Consider the following 22,742-nt stretch of genomic DNA (forward strand, 5'->3'; position numbering starts at 1 on the left):
TTATAAATTAAAATAAATATCGATTTGATGTCGGCAGTAGTTTACGACTCTCGGTAAACATGGCAGCACTTACTATCTTTTCAAATGCATTTAGATTAGCTGCTAATAATTGTTTAAACAAATTAACAACTACTGCAATATGCAGAACAACAAATTCAGGTAATACAAATATTTATTTATATATCATTTGTAAGATCTTGGTTGCAGTCATAAGAATTGAAAGTTGAATATAACCTCAATTCTTTATACTACTCTGAATGTTCAATATACAAATAAATTTATGACATTTGCATCTAATATTAAATGTAATAAATAGAATTAAATTTGAATGGTTTATTTTCTTAAAATAAGTCACAGAATCAAGTATTTAGTAAAAGAAATATAACCTATATGTAACATAGAAAAAAATACATACAAATGCAAAGTATAATTGAGATAATTCTTTTTGTCAGCATTAAGTCTATGGGAACCTGGAAGAGTTACATATGTTACAACACGTTTAGGATGGATGCCTCCTATACCAAAACATCAAGTTGAAATACCAGAATTTGACAAAGAAAAAGAAAAGTTAATGAAGGGTATACTTTTGTATATAATGAATTATATAAAACTATATGAACGTATATTAACAAAAGATTTGCATTTTTAGATGTAACAAAGGAAATTAACAAACAAATAGCAACGAACAAAGTAGGTAGATTATTTGCAGTTGTTCACATATGTGGTAAACAATTTAAAATAACTGAAAATGATATCATAATTGTACAAGGACATTGGCCACCTTCGATAGGTGATAGAATAAAACTTGAAAAAGTTTTGTTAGTTGGAAGCACAGATTTCACTCTTGTAGGAAGGCCCATATTAAATCGAGATTTGGTATCAATCAATGCAACTGTCATTGAAAAAACATTATCAAGTACAAAGTATCATTTTAGGATGAAGAAAAGGAAACAATACCGTAGATTACACTGTAAGCTTTACAACAACAACAACAAAACTCAAAATAAGTATATTAAAAAAAAAATAATAATTGTAATCATTGATAATATAATCCTTTTATAAAATTAATTTATTATTTTCAGTTTATCGTACGCCACATACAATGGTGAGAATAAACACGATAGACATAAACGGGGATATTGATAAGAGGAAAGAGGTGGAAGAGATTGATAGAGTATATTAAAAAAATTCAAATCAATTGTATACAAAAACAAAAATATATATATATATATATTTAATAGTTAAGAATAGTACACGAATGAAGAATAAGTTTGACGATTGATAAAACAAGTATATAAAAAATCCTCCTCTATCATTATACCTACAATTCAATCATGTCTTCCTAATTTTGTATCCACCATCATTAATAGAAGTATATCCTAGTCAAGCATCGATTAGAAAATGTTTAAAAATAACATTTATAAAATTTGATATATAATTGTTATTAATTAATAAGAAGAATTAATAGAAGAAAGTCATTAGAAAGGTGATATAAAAATAAACATTTGGAAATGATAAATAAAATATTGTTGAAAAAAAGTAGCGCGTGCGCAGAAGAAATAAAATAGACCTGAAGAAGAGTATATGTATACATATATATATATATATATATATATATATATATATATATATATATATATATATATGTAAGTAAGGGAAGAACGTATGTAATATAATTTTCTCTTTTAAAACGGTTGACGTCAGTAGGCCTTTCGAACGAGATGAGCAGCAGCAGTACGCCTTTGCTGTGAAAAATCCAGCGCGTGCGGCCATGGAAGGAACGTGTGACGCTCTTGTCGATTGGCAGTCGGCTGCGACGCGTTGCGTGGCATGGAGGATTTAGTTCGTGTACATCATTCATCATTCAATTTCATTCATTCATTTATTCTTGATTAACGAGTCCAATATCAAATTAAACAAGAAATTGTATTTTTTGTTGAAATTCGTTAAATCTGAAATTTAACATTTGACTGACACAAAAACAGTGTTATCAAAATTGTATTTGCAAAAAAAAAAAAAAAACATATTACAAAAGGGTGTTTGATTTACACGACTAAAAAACAAATTTAATATAATAAGAATAGAATTAGAAAAAAAAAAAAAAAACAAACACGGTGTTTTTTCTCAACGATTATTTACGTCAACGGACCATCAAGTGACGGAGCAATCAAAAGAAGATTAAAAGAAAAATAAACAAGAAAGAAGATAGAAAAGGAGGAACGAAAAAAGGGAACAATAAAACATCATGGTGCTACCCAAGTGTTACGGATTTGTTAAGTACGCCCTCGTGTGGGTGAATCTCGGCTTTTGGGTGAGTTTATTTTGGTCTTCCCCCCATTCAGATTCAACATTTACATTCGACCAATGAGAAGAAGAGTCTCATCTAATATCTTTAAACTTCATCTTAAATACAATTTACGATTGTTTTTTAAGAAGGGATTCATTACAAATGATTGTATGATTTATACAATGATTTTCTATAAAATGATGGAAGAATGCATCATCAACGTTATTATTTGCGCTTTTATTACTTTTGATAATTCATTTATAACCTTTCATCTGTACGATTAATTAATCAAACAAAGTTCAACGTTTGATTAATAAAAATTGTAATATACAATCAAGTATCTTGTATACAATAAGGAAGGATGTAAACTGTTATGTTTGTTTTACAAAACAAATCTGTTTGATTGTTAAAACAATTATAATTGAATTGAATCAATCAAAACAATGTTTTGAATATGAGTAGTAGTAAAGTATCATGAATAATATTACATGAACATATGGGATAAATATGTATGTGTATGTACACATACACAATTATAAATATCAGTATTTTATATCAAGTTACATTAAAAACTCTCTTACTAAACAGTTTTCTGTTTCCTTCCTATAATATTTTCTATGGTATCAAGAAACGTATTTCCGTTGAACATTCAAAAAAGGGCATCTGCTTGAAAATACGATATTTCCTATCTACACAAACACACTCACACACTCACACATATATTCATTTATCTGTAACTCAAACATCGTAAAAGTATCTTCCTACTAAAAACACACATATGATGCATTCTTTCACATGCAACATTCTGTGCAACCTTTTCACGCTTAGTTAAAAGAAAAAAATAAATTATAATAATGTCGACGACGAAGCGTTTGAAAAGGGCAAGCGCAAAATGTTTATACAGGTATGGGGAACAACACACTATTGATCGGATTTATCGATAAAGAGAAAGAGATTGTCGATTAAATTTATAGAGTCAGGGGTCGTTTACGTTGTTGCTTATAACAGGGAGTGGCTAAGCTTCATTACACAAAAGAGACAAGTAAAAAGCTTTGAAACATATAAAAAAAGAAAAAGAAGAAAAATATAAAAATAAATAACAACAACAACAAAACAATAATAATAATAATAATAATAATGTATTACAAAGTAAAAAGGGGAGTAAAAAGGAAAAAAAAAGAAACGAGTCCGTCGAGCATACACAACACCACCACCACCATTACCACCACCGTCATTACAAAACACGAGTATTATCCTCGTTCCGTTATTTTTCATTTGAAAAAGTGCTTTGACTCAAATGCAGACCCCAACACACATCTGTTTCTCTTTCTTTTTTTTTTTTTTTTTTCCTTTCAAAGGTTCTTTTGGTGTTGGACAAAAGCAGCAGTCAATTTGGGCTCTTAAGTTCAGAGAATTTTATGTTAGGAGAAGTAGTCAGATTTCAAGTCACGTATCTTAATTCTAACGAACATTTTAATGTCTTATAAGATTGTAGTTGAATTTATTTTGAAAATATATTACAACGTTAAACAACAAAATCATTGTCAAAGAAAAAAAGATTACGTTAGAATTATGTATAAATGATTAATCGAAATCTCTCGTCATCGTTTTAAATGCCAGGAATATATCTACGTGAGTCAGTCACATTGCTAATAAAAATGACGAATATGATGACAAAATTGTAATGAGAAAAGAAAAATAACAAATGAAAAAGTTAAAGAACAAGTTTTTTTTTTTTTTTATATATATAATTCTCGTAATAATATTTAACACTAGATATACCAGAGTAGTCATTTTGACTAGTCGGAGGCCATTTTAAATTATAAAATGTCTACTTCATGTAACATTTGAGTTCTGTAAATAATTTTAAAATGTCTATTATTATTATTATTATTATTAATTGGCATTAGGAATTCGAAAGTTCATTGCCACAAATACCAAATCCCGCCATTGTTCCCGTCCCTGAGCTCGATCCTTCCATTCGCGGTCTTCCTATCCTATTTCTTTTAAAATGTCTATAAATCTATTTATTTATTAAAATTATTATTATTAAACATTTGTTGTGTTATTTTTTTAAGAGTAAATAAAGATTGGAAGCAAAGCTCCAAAAGCATTTTTTTCGTATATACTAGTCATTTTGACTAGTATGGTAGAAATAGGTATATTAAAAATGGTGGTATATCTAGTGTTAATATTTAATAATAATAATAATAATAATAATAATATTAATTATTATTATTATATTTTAATATATATAATAATAATCATCATCAATGTTTATATATTATATGCAGTGGGCCTTTTATTTCTTCGTTACGTTACTGTAATTCTATCTCCCGGCAGGAGCAATTCTAGGCACAGCTTTATCGATTACATCTGGGCTCTCTCTTTCTCTTTCTCTTTCTCTCTCTCTCTCTCTCTCTCTCTCTCTACGAATATACTTATTTTGCAACTTTAAATCTTATCATATTCCTTTCCTTCTTAGTAAACTATTTTTTTTATTTTATTTTTTTTTAAGAAAACTGAAACTGATCTCAAATGATTATCCTTGTAATTTCTTTTTTTTTTTCTTAAGAGACTGCTACTCGTAGAGTATTTTTTTTTATTCCTTTAGATCTCGTTCATTCGAAATCTTTATTTATAAACATAAACACGTTTTAAATATAGGCTTGTAGTCATTCAACGAACATGGTGGTACTCACACACACACATATGCCAGCCTACGCGTTAACCCACTTTCTTGATAGGCTAGGAAGCATTGAAGTATGACATAGATAAAATAGAAGAATGTCTCGTATATGCTTAGCATAATAAATCATATTCATTAGATATTAAACCAATCTATGATCATTTTCCGTATCAGAGTTTCAATTGATTTTTATTGCACTCAGGGATGATTGTTCATGGTCAGAATAAATGATAGTAAATATTATCTTTGAGTTAATACAATCTTTTGTATTTTTCTATCTCAATTGAAATGTATTATCTCAGCGTTAAAAATATACGAATGAAACATTTAAATTCAAACACAAGTTGTGTTATACCTTGCACAAACAGTTTTCATAAAATGGCGGGAATTTCAAAAAACATTTGACTTGTATATCGTGTTCGATCAATTTATTATGTTTGATTTATTTGATCATTTATCGTTGCTTATTTTTGATTGTTCAGGCTATTGGATTAACAACGGTGGTCCTGTCGATATGGATGTTAGTCGATCACAATTTTCTCGTGTCCGTGACACAAGAACAGCACAATTTCAGAGCAGGCCTTTACATTTTGCTAGTAGCTGGACTCGTCATGCTCGTGGTAGCCTTTCTTGGATGTTGGGGAGCCTTTCGTGAGTCTCAATGTATGCTAGTTGGCTTTTTCAGTTGTCTATTGGTTGTAATAGTCGCACAAATTGCTGCTGGAGTTTGGCTCTATACAAATAGCGATCGTCTCGAAGAACTCGTCAAATTATCCGTCATCAACACCGTTAAGGTAATTCCTTCATTTGTTTTCTTTTTTTTTTTTTATTATCGTAAGCTGTTTGATCATCGTCTTTGGTTTTGCATTGATTGCATTATTTGATTTGTTTTAGAACGAATATGGATTCGTGGAATTTCGTACTCAAACGGTGGACGCTTTCCAATCGGGTCTTGGATGTTGCGGTGCAACCGGACCAGATGATTGGGCTGGCAGCAAATATGCCAATAAATATGATCTTTCTTTAACAGTTTCATCGAAATCTGACAATGCTTACAAAGTACCGAAATCCTGTTGCATGGACAGGGACAGTTTAATTTGTGAAACTGCACGCAATTTTAAATTAGGGGATATTGTTAGTCCTGCTATTTATAATGAGGTAATTTTTACATTGTTATCTTGATCCGTGTTTTTCTTCATTTGTTGTTTATTATATTGCAAAACACAATAATTGATAGATATTAGTTCTCACTCTGAGTTAACTCGAAAGTATGATTTGTTATTTTTATCATTTTCAGGGGTGCATAGACAAATTGGTGAATGCATTGAAGAGTCAAAGTTGTATTGCTATTGGAATTGCCATAGGTGTTGGTATACTTGAACTTCTTGGTTTGATATTCGCATTGATTTTATGTTGCGCAAGTGGCTCATCGGACAGATATAAAGCCTAAATCAAACCATGATCTTTATTGGGTCCTTCATCTTCTTCTTATATTCGTCCAATTTTGAAGCATTATAATATTCTTCAAACCGATTTCGTTGGTCTACTTTTGTGCCAAGATGGATTTATATCATTTTATGGTTCTGTAAAAAGAAAACAAAAACCGTATCATTCATCTAACATATAAGAAAAAAGAACACTGATGGACAATAGAGAATAATATTAATGATAATTCCAAGAAATTGGTCATCCAATTTTACAATGGCACAATATCTTCAAGAATTTTGTTTGTATTCACGTTCGTTGCACAAAAAATGTTGTGTTCGTTATTTCAAGAAAAATTTGAAATATTACGATTGTATTCGTAATTTTTTTCGTAATTTTTCACATATCTACTGATTTTTATTATATATATATATATATTTTTTTAAAAAAATATTTAAATAATAATATGAATTTGAAAATGACTGAAAATCAATTTGAAATCTCAATCGCAATTATGGTGAATCTCTGAATTTAATTTAGCATTAATTTAACTTTGTGCGATTTATTCAAATCCACAGATTTTTTATTATATATATATATATATATATTTTGATAAATGTTTCAAGATTAAAAATAGAGATAACATGTATGTAACGTGTTTAGAAGTACCTAACAAAACGCATCGTATGCTTTTCTTTTTTCCAGGCCAAAGTAATAGACCAAAAAAAAAGATTGGTATCGATTTTAATATATACACATACACACACATATATATACACACATATACACATATATACAAAAATATATTATAGATTTTTCTGGTCAAATATTATTAATTGATATTCTGTGTATGAAAATGTACAAAGAAAACAAATAGTAATTACTCATAAATAACCATAACCTATAAATCATTAATAACAAAAGAGTTTAATGATTTATGTTTAGATACAATTATATTTCTTTGTTTCATTTTGATGCACAAAATACACTGACATTGTTTTTGATCAGAAAAATCTTTTAAAGACACTCTTTGTATAAAAACATATATTTCTCAATTAATAGACAATGTGGGCCTGTTGCGCAAAATCAAAGATATTGACAGATATTATTTATTGTTAAAGAAAGGAAGAGAGAGAGTGTGTGTGTGTGTGTGTGTGTGTTTAAACAAGAATCATAAATAAAAGGTTTACTGACTTGGTGATTATAAAATGGTACAAATATCAAGGAAGTATTCTCAATTATCTTGTAATTGTATGTGTGCATATATATATATATGAGTATGTGTTGTATGTATGTATGAAAGATTGTGTGTATTTCAAATCAAAATATAAGCATAGTGTGTAACACCCACAGAGTCTAGTCTACAAAGGATTTCATTGTAAATTCTCAAGTAATTATTTCGAAAGGAAACAAATCATCTTTCGTTTGATCAAATTTGTTCATTTCTTTTTGTTTTTTTTGATCACGTGTCACTCTCCAACATTGTGTTGAGATGCACTATTATTAATTAATTAATTAATTATTAAAGAGTTAAGTAATGTATTTCTTCATGATTGTATATTAAAAAAAAAAAACCAAGACAATACTAAAATGGAAAGAAAATAAAAATAATCAATCTGTTATTGGGATCTGTAGACACTTGAATACGCTATCTGGTGGCTATCTTCAAAATGAGAGTAGATAGGTCGAATTGCTACGCTATTGAACCCTGCCAGAGATCCCAATATTCATCATGAATTTGTCGTTGTATACAAGATGATCAACAAAAATATCTTAATTTTTAATTTATATATATTAAAAATATAATATAATACGCTATCTGGTGACCAAATTCAAAATGAAAGTAGATAGGTCGAATTGCTACGCCATTGAACCCTGCCAGAGATCCCAATATTTCATTATTTGTCTATGAATATATTTAATAATATTGAATATATAATTTATGTATGAATTACGTTTACTTTGTACAAATTTTAACAAACAACAATCATACGAGAATATAAGTTGCTTTCTTATTGTAAAATTGTTTAAACAAAATTAATATTCACATATAAAGCTTATTAAAAATTAATTCAATTAATTTATTTAAATATGGGCAAAAAGTTGTGGTGTCTTTCAAGTTTGAAAGTAATGTTGTAATAATGTTGATTTCAATTTTTGTGAATTACTTGGAAGGGAAAACAAGTTATGTCTCACCCTGTATAAATGTATACTGGGTGTCTCATTTGGTAAGAACTTTGGTAAGAAGAAATTCTTGAAATAACTGTACAGATAATCTTTCTCAGATAAAAATGGGATCAACTAAGCATTCTTTTGTTACTTCAACAAAATACCAGTGCATTTAATGTTTCATATTTTTGTAATAATATTTTAAATTGATGCATTTCAAAATGTAGGAATTTGTACAAGATTTTTGTGTTTGGATTTTTATTGATATTAAAATATTGGTGAAAAAAAAGTGGGACACCCTGTAGACATGCTTACCTATATGACTCATATAATGACACGTGTGTGTGTGTATGTACATATAAGGAACTATACGAGTCGCCTCGGTGTGTCGAATAAATTCCGTTTACACACCTGCTCTTCTTTGAACAATTCATCATACATAATGATATTTATTATTATTATTATTATTTTTTTTTTTTATAAATTAATTTTATTAATTTTTATTTGAATAGTATAAGAAAAGTTTGTTTTTCTTTTTTTTTTTTTTTTAAGTAAACACACATTATTTTAAACAAAGAATATTTGAAAAAGTATAAAAGAAGTAATATAAGAAAACTTTGTATTTGTCAGATCATCACCTTTTCAACACACATGAATATCGTTCATTTTTATTTATGCGTTACGACATTGCGATTAGAAATAATTTGAATGATAAAAGAAAACTAAAAATAAATATATATATATATATATATGTAAGAAACACACACACACAAAAGTATGTAAACTATAATAATAGTTAAGAGTTGAATTAAAACAAGGTTTAATTTGATGAACAAACAAAGAAACAAACTAAGATTGTAATATATAAGTAATAATATTAGATATATTTGTTGTAGGAATATATAAAAAGGAAAGTAATTAATGAAAAAGTAAAGAAAAAGAAAAAGAAGCTCCATTTATAGTTGGTAGACGTTTGGTGAAGTGTTTCAAAGTGGGGGGTAGGTAGAGGTAAGCGGATGGGTGGGCGTTCAGTGGGCCCATACAGGTGCGGTCAGACCCAACTGCGGGCTCAGCGATGGTACGTGCCGTGTCACGTTGTGTTGCATCTTTTGGAATACAATTTAACTGGTCTTTCCTCAATCTTCTTCCATCTTCTTAACGCGTTACGTTTTTAGTCGACCCAGATAACTCTCAGTCAAGTAAGTTTCTTTTTCATTCTTTCTTTCCCTACTGTGCTTTTCTTTTTGTTTTATTTTGTTTTGTTTGTTTCTTTCTTTCTTTCTTTTCCGTTAGTTGTTCCACGAATACTTTCTTCCTTCTTCTTATTCTTCTTGTTCTTCTTTTACTACTACTACTACCGGTACCATTCCAGAAGTTCTTCTTTCTCCTATCTCATCAGGTCAACTAATCGTGTAAATAAGAAACGTTGATAAGGATGCATTGCAAAATGATCTTAAGATATACTCGCGATTGATCTAATATTTGTTCTATATTAAAACGATGAAGACGTTTTTAAACACACTGTGATCATCGATCGTTGAACACAAATATATTACAACAGAATTATACGTAAGTGTGGTCCACTTCTTATTCTTGTTTCTTCGTTTTTATTATTTAACGACACGAATAAAATTCAAATGGGTTTCTTGCTACTGCACATTCTGTTGCTTTTGTTTTTTTTTTTTTTTTAATACATTATTACTATTATTATTTATTAATGTATTATATACTCGAAACAATGGATACGTTGTTTCGTTTATTTTTTTTTTTTTTTTTTAGCAACGATTTTTAATAAACTATTGTATATATATTTTTTTTGTAAAAGATTAAGATGAAGTCCTCGTACGTAGCAATTGTTATATTACTATCGATGATAATCAAAACTCGTGCAGAAGTTGATTGCAATGATCCCAATTGGCATAATCTTGAGACCAACGAAAGTTCGGTTCACAATTGTGGTGATGCGTTTAAAAATCTTTGCCGTTGTTCAAGAATGTGTTATGACGGTCATCATCAATACGTTGTCAATTGTACGAATTCTGGATTTAATGATACAACGCCATTGGAACATCTTCCTAATGCCGCACAGGTCAGGTCTTTGCGGGATTTTCATTTGATTGATTGATTGATTGATTTATTATTAATTATTAACTGTTTGATTTTTGTTCTTCTTTTACAATTTTATCCCATTTTCATTTCAGGTGTTAATATTTACGGGTAATTATTTGAAATTATTACCATGGAACATATTCGGCACGTTGGACAGATTACCTAATTTAAAAGTCATCGATATGTCCAATAATAAAATAGAAGAAATACGAGGAAAAACGTATCATCACGTTAAACGTGTTGAACGTCTTATTCTTGATTTCAATGAACTATCATTGGATCCTGCTAAAAGTCATCCAAGAGTTTTCTCCAATTTCGTATCACTTTTAGAGTTACATTTAACTGATGCTTTTGAAGATGGTCAACCGAGAGATTTAGCAGCAACACTGCACGATATATTTGTCAATAGGTAGACATTATTTTGTTTTTTTTGTATTAATTTTATTCTAAAAGAAAAATACTAAAAGTAAGTCCCTTGTTGTTTCCTCAGCAATCTAACACAACTCATGAAATTGCATTTGGAACAAAATGAGATATCAGAGTTCAAAGATCCAAACGTTTTCTGTGATCTACCAAACCTTTTGGATTTACATTTAGGTGATAACGCATTAACAGGATTGCATTTCAATTTATCCTGTCTTCATAAGTTACGTTTCTTGGATCTTCAGAGAAATAAATTTACGAAAGTTTCCGATTACGATATTCGTACTATGGAATCTGTTATTAAACAGAATCAATCGTTCACCGTTGACTTTTCGAAAAATTCATTCGAGTGTTCGTGCAAACTCAATCCATTTATCGAATGGATGAACAAGACCAAAGTTTTTGTAAGAAATAAGAACAGTTTGCAATGTTCTGAAGGTGACTTTTTTTTAAGATTGATGTGATCTCATATGTAAAATATAATGTTTAGATAATTTTATTGTTTTACAGATGGAAAAGAGAGAAGCATTTATGGTGGGACACTTCCTTGTCCGTTTGGATTAAGATTGTCCAAAACAGCTGTTTCGATAACACTGTATTTCTGTATGTTCCTTTTAGTCGTTTTATTGTGTGCTCTCGTTTACATGTACCGTTTAAAACTACAAAAGAAATTTGAACCAATTATTCATTCTGTTAATAAAAGAGTTAGATATAGCACCATAGCAACTGGTGAAACCCGTGAGGATGTATAAGTATAATTGTATGAATGGTTGGTTAACAAACGTAATTTTGTTTTTCAAGATGATTGTGACTGCTACCTTGAATTATTCACTAAACAATTTGCCCTGCTGAATTTTAACCTTTGTTTACCACCCTTCCAGCAGTAACGCGTTTACCATACCCGGGTCCAAAGGACCCGGACGAGAAAAATCGTTGTAAAAAAGAAACTATTGCATAAATTTACTTCAACATTTTTTTGGAGACTTCTTTAATACTTACTTAAAAAGACTATATAGGTTTTATAGTTTTAAATTAAATTTAAATATGTTTACAAAATTAATCAAAGTTGAACAATTGAGAAAAATGACTGAAGTTGCAAACAAAGGTTTGGGGGGATTCTTTCGGACCAAGTGTGGTAAGCAAAGGTTAATTGAAAATGTTTATAAATATATTACCATTTTATATATATATATATATATATATATATATATTAATACATAAGCTTTATTAATACGTTAATTCAATTTTGATGAACATAACATCTCATTTATTTCCCTTCGACGTGTAATATAACACAGGGGAAAATAAAAATGAAATGATATTTCGTATTAATTACAATTGTAAGATATTAAGAAGTAAAAAGTGTGAATTAATGAAAAAAAAAAAAACATGATTATCTATTAATTGAATTAATCAGTGTTCATTGTATCAGATAATTGTTGAAGAATCTTAGAAGGTATTACAAATTTATCAGGATTTTCTTCTAACAAACATCCTATTATTCGTGGTACGGAAAGCATCGTACCAGATATTATTGAAACAAATTCTTTAACTTGATCTGTTGTTTCATATCCTATTAATAATCTTTTACTAAAGTATTGTCCATGTAAAGAAAGATTAGCAACTTCGATGTATTGTTCAAAATATGGTGACCATAATTCGATGGATACTCTCATTTGTTCGCACGTTAATAATTCTGGTGCTGATCGCATAACAACTCTGTAATGATTTGTAATGTTATTATAAAAATTGTTAATAATTTGTAATATTTTGTCGAATTCAATTGTACACTCCATTGAATCTTTTAATATTAAGAAGATATTAACGGTTGATGCTTGACCAACGGAAAATAAACCAGATAACATTGTTTCATTAGAAACTACTGGTGTATATTGTCTACCAACGGAATAATATTTGATTGGTAAATTATCCAATTTGATTAATTGTTTAGCGTGAAGACCTAACATTGATGATAAACTTGTTCCACCAACCAAATGCATATGGCTGCTTATATCCATGACAGATTCGTCATCATTTTCTAATATAAATGTATCTAAAGGATTCTCATGATCCAAACCCGAACCTTCTACCAAAACGCTACGACACAAATCTGATCCTGTTATTCTCATGATGTTATTATCATTAAGCATTTTTCCAGCAAAGTTTAATAATTCAAATTCAAACATGGCCGCATCATTTAACAAATAATAATTCATCGGATCTTTGTATTGAATTAGATCGAGTTTTTCCCCAATTTCGATGTGACTCTTTTTATTATTGTCCAATAATATGGCTGGTGATTTGCCAACGTTTTGTAATATCATTGGTGTTGATGGTGGTGTTCTATCATCCAATTTATTTGGTAATTTTAATAATTTTTCTATTACAGTTTCATCCAAATCCCATAACATTTCTTTGATAGTTTTCATATCCTGCATGATCATTTTAAATTGTAAACGTAATTTGACTAACTCTTCTTCGTCATTTGAAGTCTTTTCCGTTTTGTTTATTAACGATGTTATCATCTTTGACATCTCTTTTTTTCTATTCTCCAAAGTTAAATACTTCGTTTCAATAGATTTATAAAAGTCCCATGACTTTTTCATTTCTATTAGATCCATGTTTAGTTTACGTAATTTTATTTCTTTTTGCAATCCATCAATGTCGTTAAAACGTTCATCGAAATCCAAATATGGCGAAAGAAATACGCAAATTTTGTTTGCATTTCTACCAGAAACGTGCAACGTTGAAACATACTTTTTGGATGATTTATAACAAACGTTTTTTATAAAACAATGATTTAAATTAACAATACGTTGTATTAACAATTTAGTTGCCATTATAATTAAAATGTATATTTATAACTCGTTGAATTTTTTCAAATGAATATTTTATGATCATTAGAATCATACAAACAAAATGTTGATTTATTATAATAAATTTAAGTATCCATTTTTACTAACTTAGCTTTTGGTATTGTGCCAGTTTCATTATCTATTGTCAAAGTTTCTATTTTTCTTTTTTTCGGTTGTATGTAATTTCCTTTGCCAGCAGCCCTTTCAGAATCTTCAATTGTGTAGGGTTCTAATTCCAATGCTTTTAATCTACGTTTATGTACCTTCGTTGTAAAATGACTTTGCAATGCAGTTTTATCTATAAAATATTTCCTGCAATATCATTAAAAATAAAATTTATTTTGTAATTATTTTTTTATTCTCTTTTTTTTTTTTATTATTTATTCACAAATTCTTAACCTAACTTACGCGCAATGAATGCAATAATGTTGTGCACTTCCTGGTTTGTCAAAATCAATTTCTTGATTTAACAATTGTTTCACATTTTCTTCTTTTAAATCTTCGTCAATCTAGAGTAAATAAAAAAAAAAAAATACTTAATTGCAGAATGATTATTTATAAACGTACAGAAAAAAAAAACATAGATGAAGGAAACAAGACACACGTGTTCGTTAAGGTTATGCATTAAGTATTATTACCTCGTCCAAATCTTTGGTTCTTCTTTTGGTTCTCCAACCTTTTTTTAAATGTGTATCTCCTCGATGATATTTCTTACGTTTGTACGTCATTTCTGTAGTTAATTAAAATATTTAACTTTTCAGAGAGATTAAAAAAAAAAGCAAGTTCATTCCAATCCACAATTGGTTTCTGTAGATTCTCGTAAGAAGCAAGTCAAGTTAAAAAATGATGCTTACGATTCCGTCGTATTAAATTAATATTATAATTAGTAGGAAGTTAAATAATATATTTTAGTACAATTTGAAATATTAAAAATCAAATGTTATTTATTTTATCTTTTTTCATAATGTAATTACACATTGAGCTTGCACGATCGAAGGTAATAATGTTTAAAAATTCGCGGGTATAATCATCGATCTTTTATAACGATAAGCGTTCGATATTTTATCGACCAGTAAAAAACGATCATTAGAACGATCCAATAGGATCTCATGGGAATTGAGCAATAGGGAAGAACTTTAATCGCGCGCCAATCGCAGGCATATCTCTTGAGATTATAAAAAAAGGCGAGTTCACAGGGGTTGTAGATGGCGTTGGGGTGGCTAAATAAAGTGGCTCCTCTGGCGGCGTTCTTTAACGTTAATTCAAACGGTGCGCCGCTCCTCGGAGGGGGGCCCCATCCATTTTGAAAGTAAAAATACTGCGTGAGCCGGGATTTTCCTCCTAGGTCTTGAGCGACCAGCGAAAAAAGGCGGTACACGTCGCGGAAGTATCCCAACGGTGACCGATATATGTCGAGTGGTGTCACGATTTCACCGAAATGACGCGAAGACGTTCCGCGTAGCAGTGTGGTACGAGAGCAAAGCACTGAGGGTGGCGAAATAGGAGGATAAGGAGGAGGGGGAGGAGAAGGTGGCAAAGAGTCGCGCGCGCGACAGCTACACGACTGGCTTTGAGAAAGAGAGAGAGCGCGAGAAAGAGCGAGAACGTGAGCGTGCAAGAGAGGGGGGGTAGAGAGAGGTGTGTCGAAACGTGCTGAGCCGTGCGGTGTGCGTGCGGTGCAGCGAGAGATAGAGTGCAGTGCAGTGCAGTGCGGTGCAGTGCAGTGCGGTGCTGTACGTGCATCGCGCGACGTCGTTGTCGTCGTCGTCGTCGTCGGTGCTATCGTCACCGCCGTCGTCGTCGTCGTTATCGTCGTCGTTGTCGTTGTCGTCGTCGTAGTGTCGTCGTATCACCGACGAGGCTACGTCGAGAGTGAGAGAAAGACGGATAAAGGGAGAGCGCGAGGACAAGGGGAAGAGGGGGGTGAGAGAGAGAGAGAGAGAGAGAGAGGATCCGGAGGGTTCGCGAGGGAGAGGAAGGAGGTTGGTGGGTGGGAGGAGGAGGAGGTGAAAGAGGAGGGCAAGGGGGAGAGCAACCGTACGGGGAAATCGGCCGTGGCTTCGCCAATGGATGCCAGGCAGAACGGGACGCCATTTTGATATACGGGCGCACGTCAAGCGCCGTTCGTAACGCGCCGCTACGCAGGGGAAACGCGCTCTGGGAGTCGGTTCGCGTAGGAGCGCGCGACAAAATAGTTGCCGCTTCTTTTCGTTTACCCGATTCTCGAGGCTGCTGGTTTCGCTGGCCCTTGAAAGGGCTTGTTGTTGTAATACTATTGGGCAGTTATCGTTGTACCTTGGCGCCGTAGTCGCGTCTTAAACGTGAACAGGAATAACGTGGTGTGTAGATAGAGAGAGCCGCGAGGCGAACGTTTTCTCTCTTTTTTTCTGTCTGTCTGTTTCTATCTATTTATCTATCTTTCTATCTATCTATCCATCTTGGTTTATCGTTTGGTGTTGCCATAGGAAGTATAATACGTACGTACATTTGTAGCCGTGTGTTGGTCTCTCTCAGTAGTTTGGTTCTGTTGTGAGTGGTGGTGTTGTTGGTGGTTCGTTCGGTGCGTTGCGCTGCGCTGTGTGCCTGTACTGCGCTACGGTGCGCCGCGACGAGCTACGGAGAGAGAGTGGTGTGCGTCGTGGCGCGACGACGAATCTTAAACGTTCGCCTTAACTTGACAAGTGACAGGTGAATCGATCCGCGCGGCCGCCAACGAGCGACGACGAGTCGCGTCGTCGTTGATCGCGCGGGGTGCCTTTCTGTGTGCCCCGCGAGAAAGGGATCGGAGGGAGAACGCCAAAGGGAAAACTAAAGACAAGGAAGGAAGGGAGGGAGGGAGAAAGAAAGAAAGAAAGGAAGGAAGAAAGAAAGAATACACTGTGCGCTGTGAAAACGCGTTGTATATTACATTAGGAGAGAGAGAAAGAAAAGACGTGTCCACCGTAAAGTAATAGTAACGTCTTTTCTCGGGCAGCAGATTGCAATAAACTCGCGCGCGTTTCGTTATTTGTTTCAAATCAGCACGCGGTGCTAAACTACTACTCTATTACTATTACTATTTACTACTACTACTACTACTACTCTTTCTCTCTTTCACTGTTATCTACGGTGGTTAGAAACGTCTCCACCCACCGTATTTTCTTCACGCCTGTGATCAGTAGTCCGGTGCATCGCGTCTTACTTGTATAAGCACCCGGGAGGATAAACCGCTGTCAGCAAAGTTGTTCCTACGAGCCATCATCTTCGTTGTGTCATCATCATCATCATCATCATCATCATCATCATCATCATTATCGTCGTCATCAAAGTTGTGAGTTACAGTTGCAGTTGTTGAAAAAGACCATTGTTGTTGTCCATCGTCGTTCGTTTTTTTTTTCCTCGGTTCGCGCCTTTCGCGCGCGTTCTTCGGACACGGAACGGTCAAGAGAGAAGAAGAAGGGGACACAAGAAGAAGACGGAAAAGAGAAAAAGAAGAAAGAACGAAGGAACGTAGGAGAAAGAAAGAGAGAGAGAGAGAAAGGCCACCGGCCGACACTCCGGGGGCCAGGACAAGACGACCCGATGTTGTCGGGAACGGGTCGCGACCCCGTGTCGACCCGTGGTCGTCCTCGTCGTCTTACCACTACCACCACCACCACCACCACCAATACTAACGACAACGTCCTTGTCCTCATCGACAGTACCATTATCACTTCTACTACTACTACTGATCATCCTCGTCACCTACGTTACCGTCCTCGTCGTCGCCAGCTCTTTGGATTTCCACCACCAAGAGCAACAACTGCGATACCAGCAACACCACCCTCGCCAGCAGCAACAGACACCACGACGACGAACCCAGGACAATCGTCTTCGCGTAAATGTGCTCCCATGCGCGCCCATCCGAACCTCCTTTTTACTACACTACCCTTTTTTTTGCTGCTCTCCGGTAACCCTACGTGCCGCCCTATTATTGTTGTTGTTATTGTTGCTGCTCTAATTATTACGGAGTGCACTCCGAACATCAGGACAGAGAAAAGATTCTTACACCGTCCTCGTATCCGTGATCATGGCCAAGATCCTCGACAAGGATCCCGTCACCTACGAGAGGGAGAGGGAACACTTCATGAAGGACCTCCGGCATTTTCACGAAACCAGAGGGTAATTATTTATTTATTTATTTATTTATGTATATTATTTTCTTTATATTTTCCTCTTCTCTTTTATTCTTCTCTCTCTCTCTCTCTCTTTCTGTTTCTCTCTCACTTGCATTTTGGATGTCTCATACTTGAACCTCACTTCACGTCGTCGCCGTTTCCCGGTCACTTACCTCGTTCTTCTCGTTCCTTCCTTCCTTCCTTCTACTTTCTTTTTTTGTTGTTTTTGTTTTCCGTGTATTCTCTTACGTATCAGTGCTTTATTTTTATTTGTGTAGTTAATTAAAACAAATTCTCGATACTACGTGAGACAATATGTGTTATATTGTGTACGAATTAAATCGAATGAAAAGATGTAAAAGAAATTGAGGTTATGTAGGAAAATTTTTAAATATATATTTTTTTTTTTTTCAAATTGTATTATTGCACGCGCGTGTATATATATATATATATATATGTATGTGTATGTGTATTCTATCGTATTTATTTCTTTTGTTCATTTTCTTTCCCCTTCTCATCGTAGTTAATTGTTTATTTGTAATTTTGTATTTTTCTATTCAAATATTTACATATAAACAACACTCCTTTGATTTTTGTCATAATTCAAAATTGTTGACACCTGAAGTTAGACGTGAATCATAGTTCGTTTGTAATTTCGATACTTGTTAGTATTTTATCGAACATTTATTCGATTTATTTGACAAACGATCGATTGTTAACGTAACGTTTCATATTTAAAACTTTTAGGGATACTATTTTCAATCAAAATTGTATGGTAAATAATAAATAATGATTATTGATTATAATAAAAACGTTGAAAGATAAAATGTCTTGGACGTTTCTCGAATAGCAATTCGAATTTAGTTCTCGCGTTGTGAAAGGTTAAGTAGATTGTTCGATTGTGACTTTGCTTGGAAAAGGTTTGGAAAAGGAAGAAAAAAACTTTCTTCTCGTAATTAAGATTGCACAAAACAAAATAAAAAATAAAAAATAAAAAAAGAGAATTTCTTTTAGACAAATCTAATAAAGTTCTAAGAAAGTAGTCTCCTCAGATTTACAAATGAACGTTCTTACAGAAATGTAGGTTACCTTCTATGCAGATTTGTTTTTATTTATTTATACAATAAAATAAAATGAAAAAGAATCATAGTAATAATAATAATAATAGATTGAGGTTATATCTTATCTTATATGAATCTGTTTACTATCATTGTAGAATATTAAAAAGAACAATGTTAAGGTTTGTTTTATTACAATTTCAGGACTCCATTTCGAAAGTCTCCAAAAATCAGTGGGAAGGAGATAGATCTGTATTTATTATACGTTGTTGTTACCGACCGTGGTGGATGGATAAAGGTGAGTCCATTTTGAATGATAATAATAATTCATTGGAATAAAACATAATTAACAAATGAAAATACTAATAATAATAATGATAATAATAGTTAGGTACAGAAGTAATAATTACAAGAAAAATATATTTCCAATTCGTCATAGTTTAGTTGTTAACTGTTATCTGTTGTAACATTTGAACAAAAAAACAAACAAAAAAATGAATGCCAAGGATTTGGATATATTGAAAGAAGGTATCTTTTTATTAAATCTTATGCATCATTATAATGGGTATCAGCTTGTTAGCAAGCAGTGTAGTATCGTTTTGTTGTTGTTGTCTTCTTCTTTCAATGGTAAAGATAGAAATCTTTTTCATCTTTTCAAAAGGTTACTACTTCCTTATAAGGAAAGATTCTTTGGATTTTATTATTTTTAGATTGATAAGGAATTATATTTTGTATTACAATATAAAAAAAGCCTCGTTTGGTACAATGATGGCGTTTTGTGTAGAGCAGCATATATAAGGCACTTGTATAGTATACGGATAATTATCGACCGTGGTAGAACTTTCTCACTTCCTCTTACGCAGTGAACGTATTAAAACGTGCAGTATGTGTATATACATATATATATATATATACCACCATATCATCATGAAGAAGAAGAAGAAGAAGATCACCCGCATGCAAACCTAACGAACACGTTCCTGATGCACACATTTCTGCAAGGAGTATGACAAAATGACATTACCGTGCAAGTCCTGGGTATTTCTGTTTAATAATTCATAACTGTCAGTGACCTCATTAACGTCCAAGTATTCTACTTCAACAATATTTTACAAAACATATGATAATAATAATAATAATAATAATAATGAAAAGTATAATCTTTCAGGAAATAATGTTTTCCCTAAGAACATAGCCTAAAAAAAAAGAAATGAATATTTTGGTAAAGGGTTAGAGAATAATGAATGTTACCAATTGGGTTGGAGTATCATCTAAATCATAACATTAGCAGAATGCGGAAACGACATAGGGTCAAGGTCGGCTGCGAAGGGGTAGAGTACGGAATGGAAGATAGACCATGAGGCAAAGGTGGGAAGGAGGTGTATAGAGGAGAAAGAGAAGGGGAAAGAGAGAAAGCTAGAATAGAGAGAGAGAGAGAGAGAGAATATCGTGAGAAGAAGAGAAGCAGGAGAGAAGGCAATGTTAGTGGTAGTAGTGGTGATGGTGCCTAGCGGTAGTGGTGGTGGTGGTGGTAGTAGTAGTAGTAGTAGTAGTAGTGGTGGTTGTAGGAGGAGGAGGAGGAGGATATAGAGGCAGTGGTGCACGAAGGCTTCCCCTCAACAAGTGTGATCGAGCCGAAGCTCTCACTATATCCTATAAATTCAAAGTGGACGACTCTCTACTCTCTTATCCGGTATTAGGTTTGCTCTTCTTATCTTCAAATTTGACTTCTTAATCATATACCAACTTTGAGTATATATATATATATATATATATATATATATATATATATATATATCTTCAAAAGTTGTCTCTTTCTTATCAGGGTGATATTTAAAAAAAAATTAGGATACAATTCTTTCTTTCATATGAAATAATAATTATTCGTTTGATTTTCTTTTAGTTAGGTAAAGGAGGAAGGTGCAAAGTGAAAGTTGTGCGTGTACGACGATTAGCAATCGAGTTTTGCAAGTTGATATTCTTCAAACGATACGACTCTGTTATGTCTCTAATCATATCAGTGGTGTCTGATGGTGACATAATTAAAATATAACCATAAGATTGTAAATTCGATTAAGTCACGCTTCGAATAATTATGATTAGTAATTTTAGAGGCTAGCATGCTCGTAATTATGCTCGTTCTTTTTTTTGTTTTTTTGTTATATACTTTTAATGAGGTAAATTATTGTAAAAGCTTTGACGCGTATACATTGGAAAGAACCCTCATGAAATCAACTTGTGTATACTTATATTACAATATTCTATTACAGTTACATGTGATGAGAGAGTTCTTCAATATTGCTATTTATTATATCTAACATTCCAATTTCGAAATCTAAATAGTTATAAAACACAACATCCGCATAATTAATTCATCGTAATTTAGTATAATTATCGAGTATTAAGTTAGAAGATTAAGAAAATATAAAAATAAATCGAACAAATCAAAGAGTAACTTTGTTATGAAGTGCATACCAATTTAAAAGATAATGCAGTCAATTGGAATGAAGGCATAATCAATGCTGGACACTAAAGAGAAATTGGATAAGATGTTAATGTCTTATAAAAAAAAGAAAAAACAAGTTGTCCTCCTTAGAAGAGAAATTGTAACACTATTGGTCAATTTCAAACAAAGCTTAGATAAAGGAAAAAAATGAGCAATAAGAATATGATACTTTTAATAAGAAAGTATAGATATAAAACTATATAGAAGAAGAAAGCACGATATAAAACTATATATAGAAGAAAAAGGCACGACAGTGGTAGGCCTAGAAGGAGGGTATAAGTGTGACTCGTTCAAGGGCAAGAAGAAGAAGATAGTCTGGGACTGTTGAAGGAGGAGAGTCGCGCATCAAATCGTGCCGCGCACCCATAGTAGTAGTCTGGCATTGGTCTGGCTGTCGTAGGCGAGTGCGTGCAGTACGCGAGGAATCTGCCGCGAAGTCGGTAATGCTGAGTCAGTCAGGTGCCGCGGCATCGGCGCCTTACATCGTTGTCGTTGTCCCTCTTTGATTCATTCCCGTGGCCGTGGGACACGCTTGGTGCGATCGGGTGAGAAAGATGATGAAGAGAAGGAGAAGGGGTACTTGGCACGTACCAAATGAGAGAAAGAGAAAGAGAGATCGGTTGGTTGGTTTAGTAGGTTTGGTTGGTTTGGTAGGTTGGTTGGTTGGTTGGTTGGGTTCGTTCGTTCGTTCGTTCGTCGTTCGTCGTTCCCCGGTGGTGTGGTGAGGACACGGTCGATATGGCAACGCCGCGCCCTACCACACACATAGCGCGCAAGAGTTGGTGCCGGCGGCGGCGCCGCCACCCGTTCGAGCTATGCCAAGCGAGATACGGCAACAGCGCGTCTCTCCCAGGCGGGGGAGAGCAGCCCCCCTTGCGTTTGTTCTGCTTCACTCCTGGTTCAACCGAGGAAGGAGACCGACCGACCGACCAAGCGACCGACCTCACACCATCCCGCGCACTCCTCACACATGGCCTAACAGCCGCCGCTGCCGTGCGGATACCGAAGCAGACGGAAAGATTCCCGGTTGCCCGCTTTTGCTCGTCCCACGCATGCGCTCTTTATCGCATACCTCCCTTCTCTTC

The 22,742-nt window shown here is 33.2% G+C and overlaps 6 protein-coding genes across 18 annotated transcripts in view; 4 read left to right on the plus strand and 2 right to left on the minus strand.

Annotated features, from left to right (window-relative positions):
* The first annotated feature begins 3 nt into the window (after positions 1-3).
* mRpL21 (mitochondrial ribosomal protein L21) lies at positions 4-2,110 on the plus strand. The gene is made up of 4 exons (XM_015326328.2): positions 4-159; positions 453-578; positions 650-970; positions 1,083-2,110. The coding sequence occupies exons 1-4, from the start codon at positions 60-62 to the stop codon at positions 1,181-1,183; spliced, it is 648 nt and encodes a 215-aa protein (XP_015181814.2). The 5' UTR covers positions 4-59; the 3' UTR covers positions 1,184-2,110.
* Positions 1,778-8,472, plus strand: LOC107069223 (CD9 antigen). Its single transcript, XM_015326321.2, has 4 exons — positions 1,778-2,311; positions 5,459-5,770; positions 5,871-6,134; positions 6,274-8,472. Exons 1-4 carry the CDS (start codon positions 2,246-2,248, stop codon positions 6,424-6,426), a joined length of 795 nt encoding a protein of 264 aa, XP_015181807.1. The 5' UTR covers positions 1,778-2,245; the 3' UTR covers positions 6,427-8,472.
* Positions 8,473-8,609: 137 nt separating this feature from the next.
* Positions 8,610-12,490, plus strand: LOC107069222 (trophoblast glycoprotein). 5 transcript variants are annotated; one of them, XM_015326318.2, is made up of 6 exons: positions 8,610-9,769; positions 9,864-10,139; positions 10,396-10,659; positions 10,772-11,088; positions 11,170-11,540; positions 11,613-12,490. In XM_015326318.2, the coding sequence occupies exons 3-6, from the start codon at positions 10,402-10,404 to the stop codon at positions 11,852-11,854; spliced, it is 1,188 nt and encodes a 395-aa protein (XP_015181804.1). In that variant the 5' UTR covers positions 8,610-9,769; positions 9,864-10,139; positions 10,396-10,401; the 3' UTR covers positions 11,855-12,490. The 5 variants fall into 5 exon arrangements, with proteins under 5 accessions (XP_015181804.1, XP_015181805.1, XP_015181806.1 ...); XM_015326319.2 differs by having other exon boundaries at positions 9,943-10,139; XM_015326320.2 differs by having other exon boundaries at positions 9,970-10,139.
* LOC107069221 (Seryl-tRNA synthetase-like insect mitochondrial protein) lies at positions 12,089-13,942 on the minus strand. Its single transcript, XM_015326316.2, has one exon. It carries the CDS (start codon positions 13,940-13,942, stop codon positions 12,512-12,514), a length of 1,431 nt encoding a protein of 476 aa, XP_015181802.2. The 3' UTR covers positions 12,089-12,511.
* Positions 13,808-16,583, minus strand: LOC107069224 (zinc finger protein 593 homolog). 3 transcript variants are annotated; one of them, XM_015326323.2, is made up of 4 exons: positions 16,443-16,583; positions 14,596-14,687; positions 14,366-14,466; positions 13,808-14,269 (listed from the first exon to the last, which is right to left on the minus strand). In XM_015326323.2, the coding sequence occupies exons 2-4, from the start codon at positions 14,683-14,685 to the stop codon at positions 14,044-14,046; spliced, it is 417 nt and encodes a 138-aa protein (XP_015181809.2). In that variant the 5' UTR covers positions 14,686-14,687; positions 16,443-16,583; the 3' UTR covers positions 13,808-14,043. The 3 variants fall into 3 exon arrangements, with proteins under 3 accessions (XP_015181809.2, XP_015181810.2, XP_015181811.2); XM_015326324.2 differs by having other exon boundaries at positions 16,439-16,577; XM_015326325.2 differs by lacking the exon at positions 16,443-16,583 and having other exon boundaries at positions 14,596-14,737.
* A 1,379-nt stretch (positions 16,584-17,962) lies between these two features.
* The window catches only part of Bap170 (Brahma associated protein 170kD), a 28,624-nt gene continuing 23,844 nt past the window's right edge, over positions 17,963-22,742 (plus strand). For all 7 annotated transcript variants that reach the window (XM_089176014.1, XM_089176015.1, XM_089176017.1 and 4 more), the window contains exons 1-2: positions 17,963-18,097; positions 19,356-19,449. In XM_089176014.1, coding sequence (XP_089032140.1) covers positions 18,006-18,097; positions 19,356-19,449 — 186 coding nt within the window. In that variant the 5' untranslated portion in view covers positions 17,963-18,005. The remainder of the gene's footprint in view (positions 18,098-19,355; positions 19,450-22,742) is intronic.

The sequence above is a fragment of the Polistes dominula genome, unplaced genomic scaffold (genome assembly GCF_049000335.1).
Source record: "Polistes dominula isolate Pdom_NZ unplaced genomic scaffold, Pdom_raw_medaka contig_21, whole genome shotgun sequence".
Lineage (NCBI taxonomy): Eukaryota > Metazoa > Arthropoda > Insecta > Hymenoptera > Vespidae > Polistes > Polistes dominula.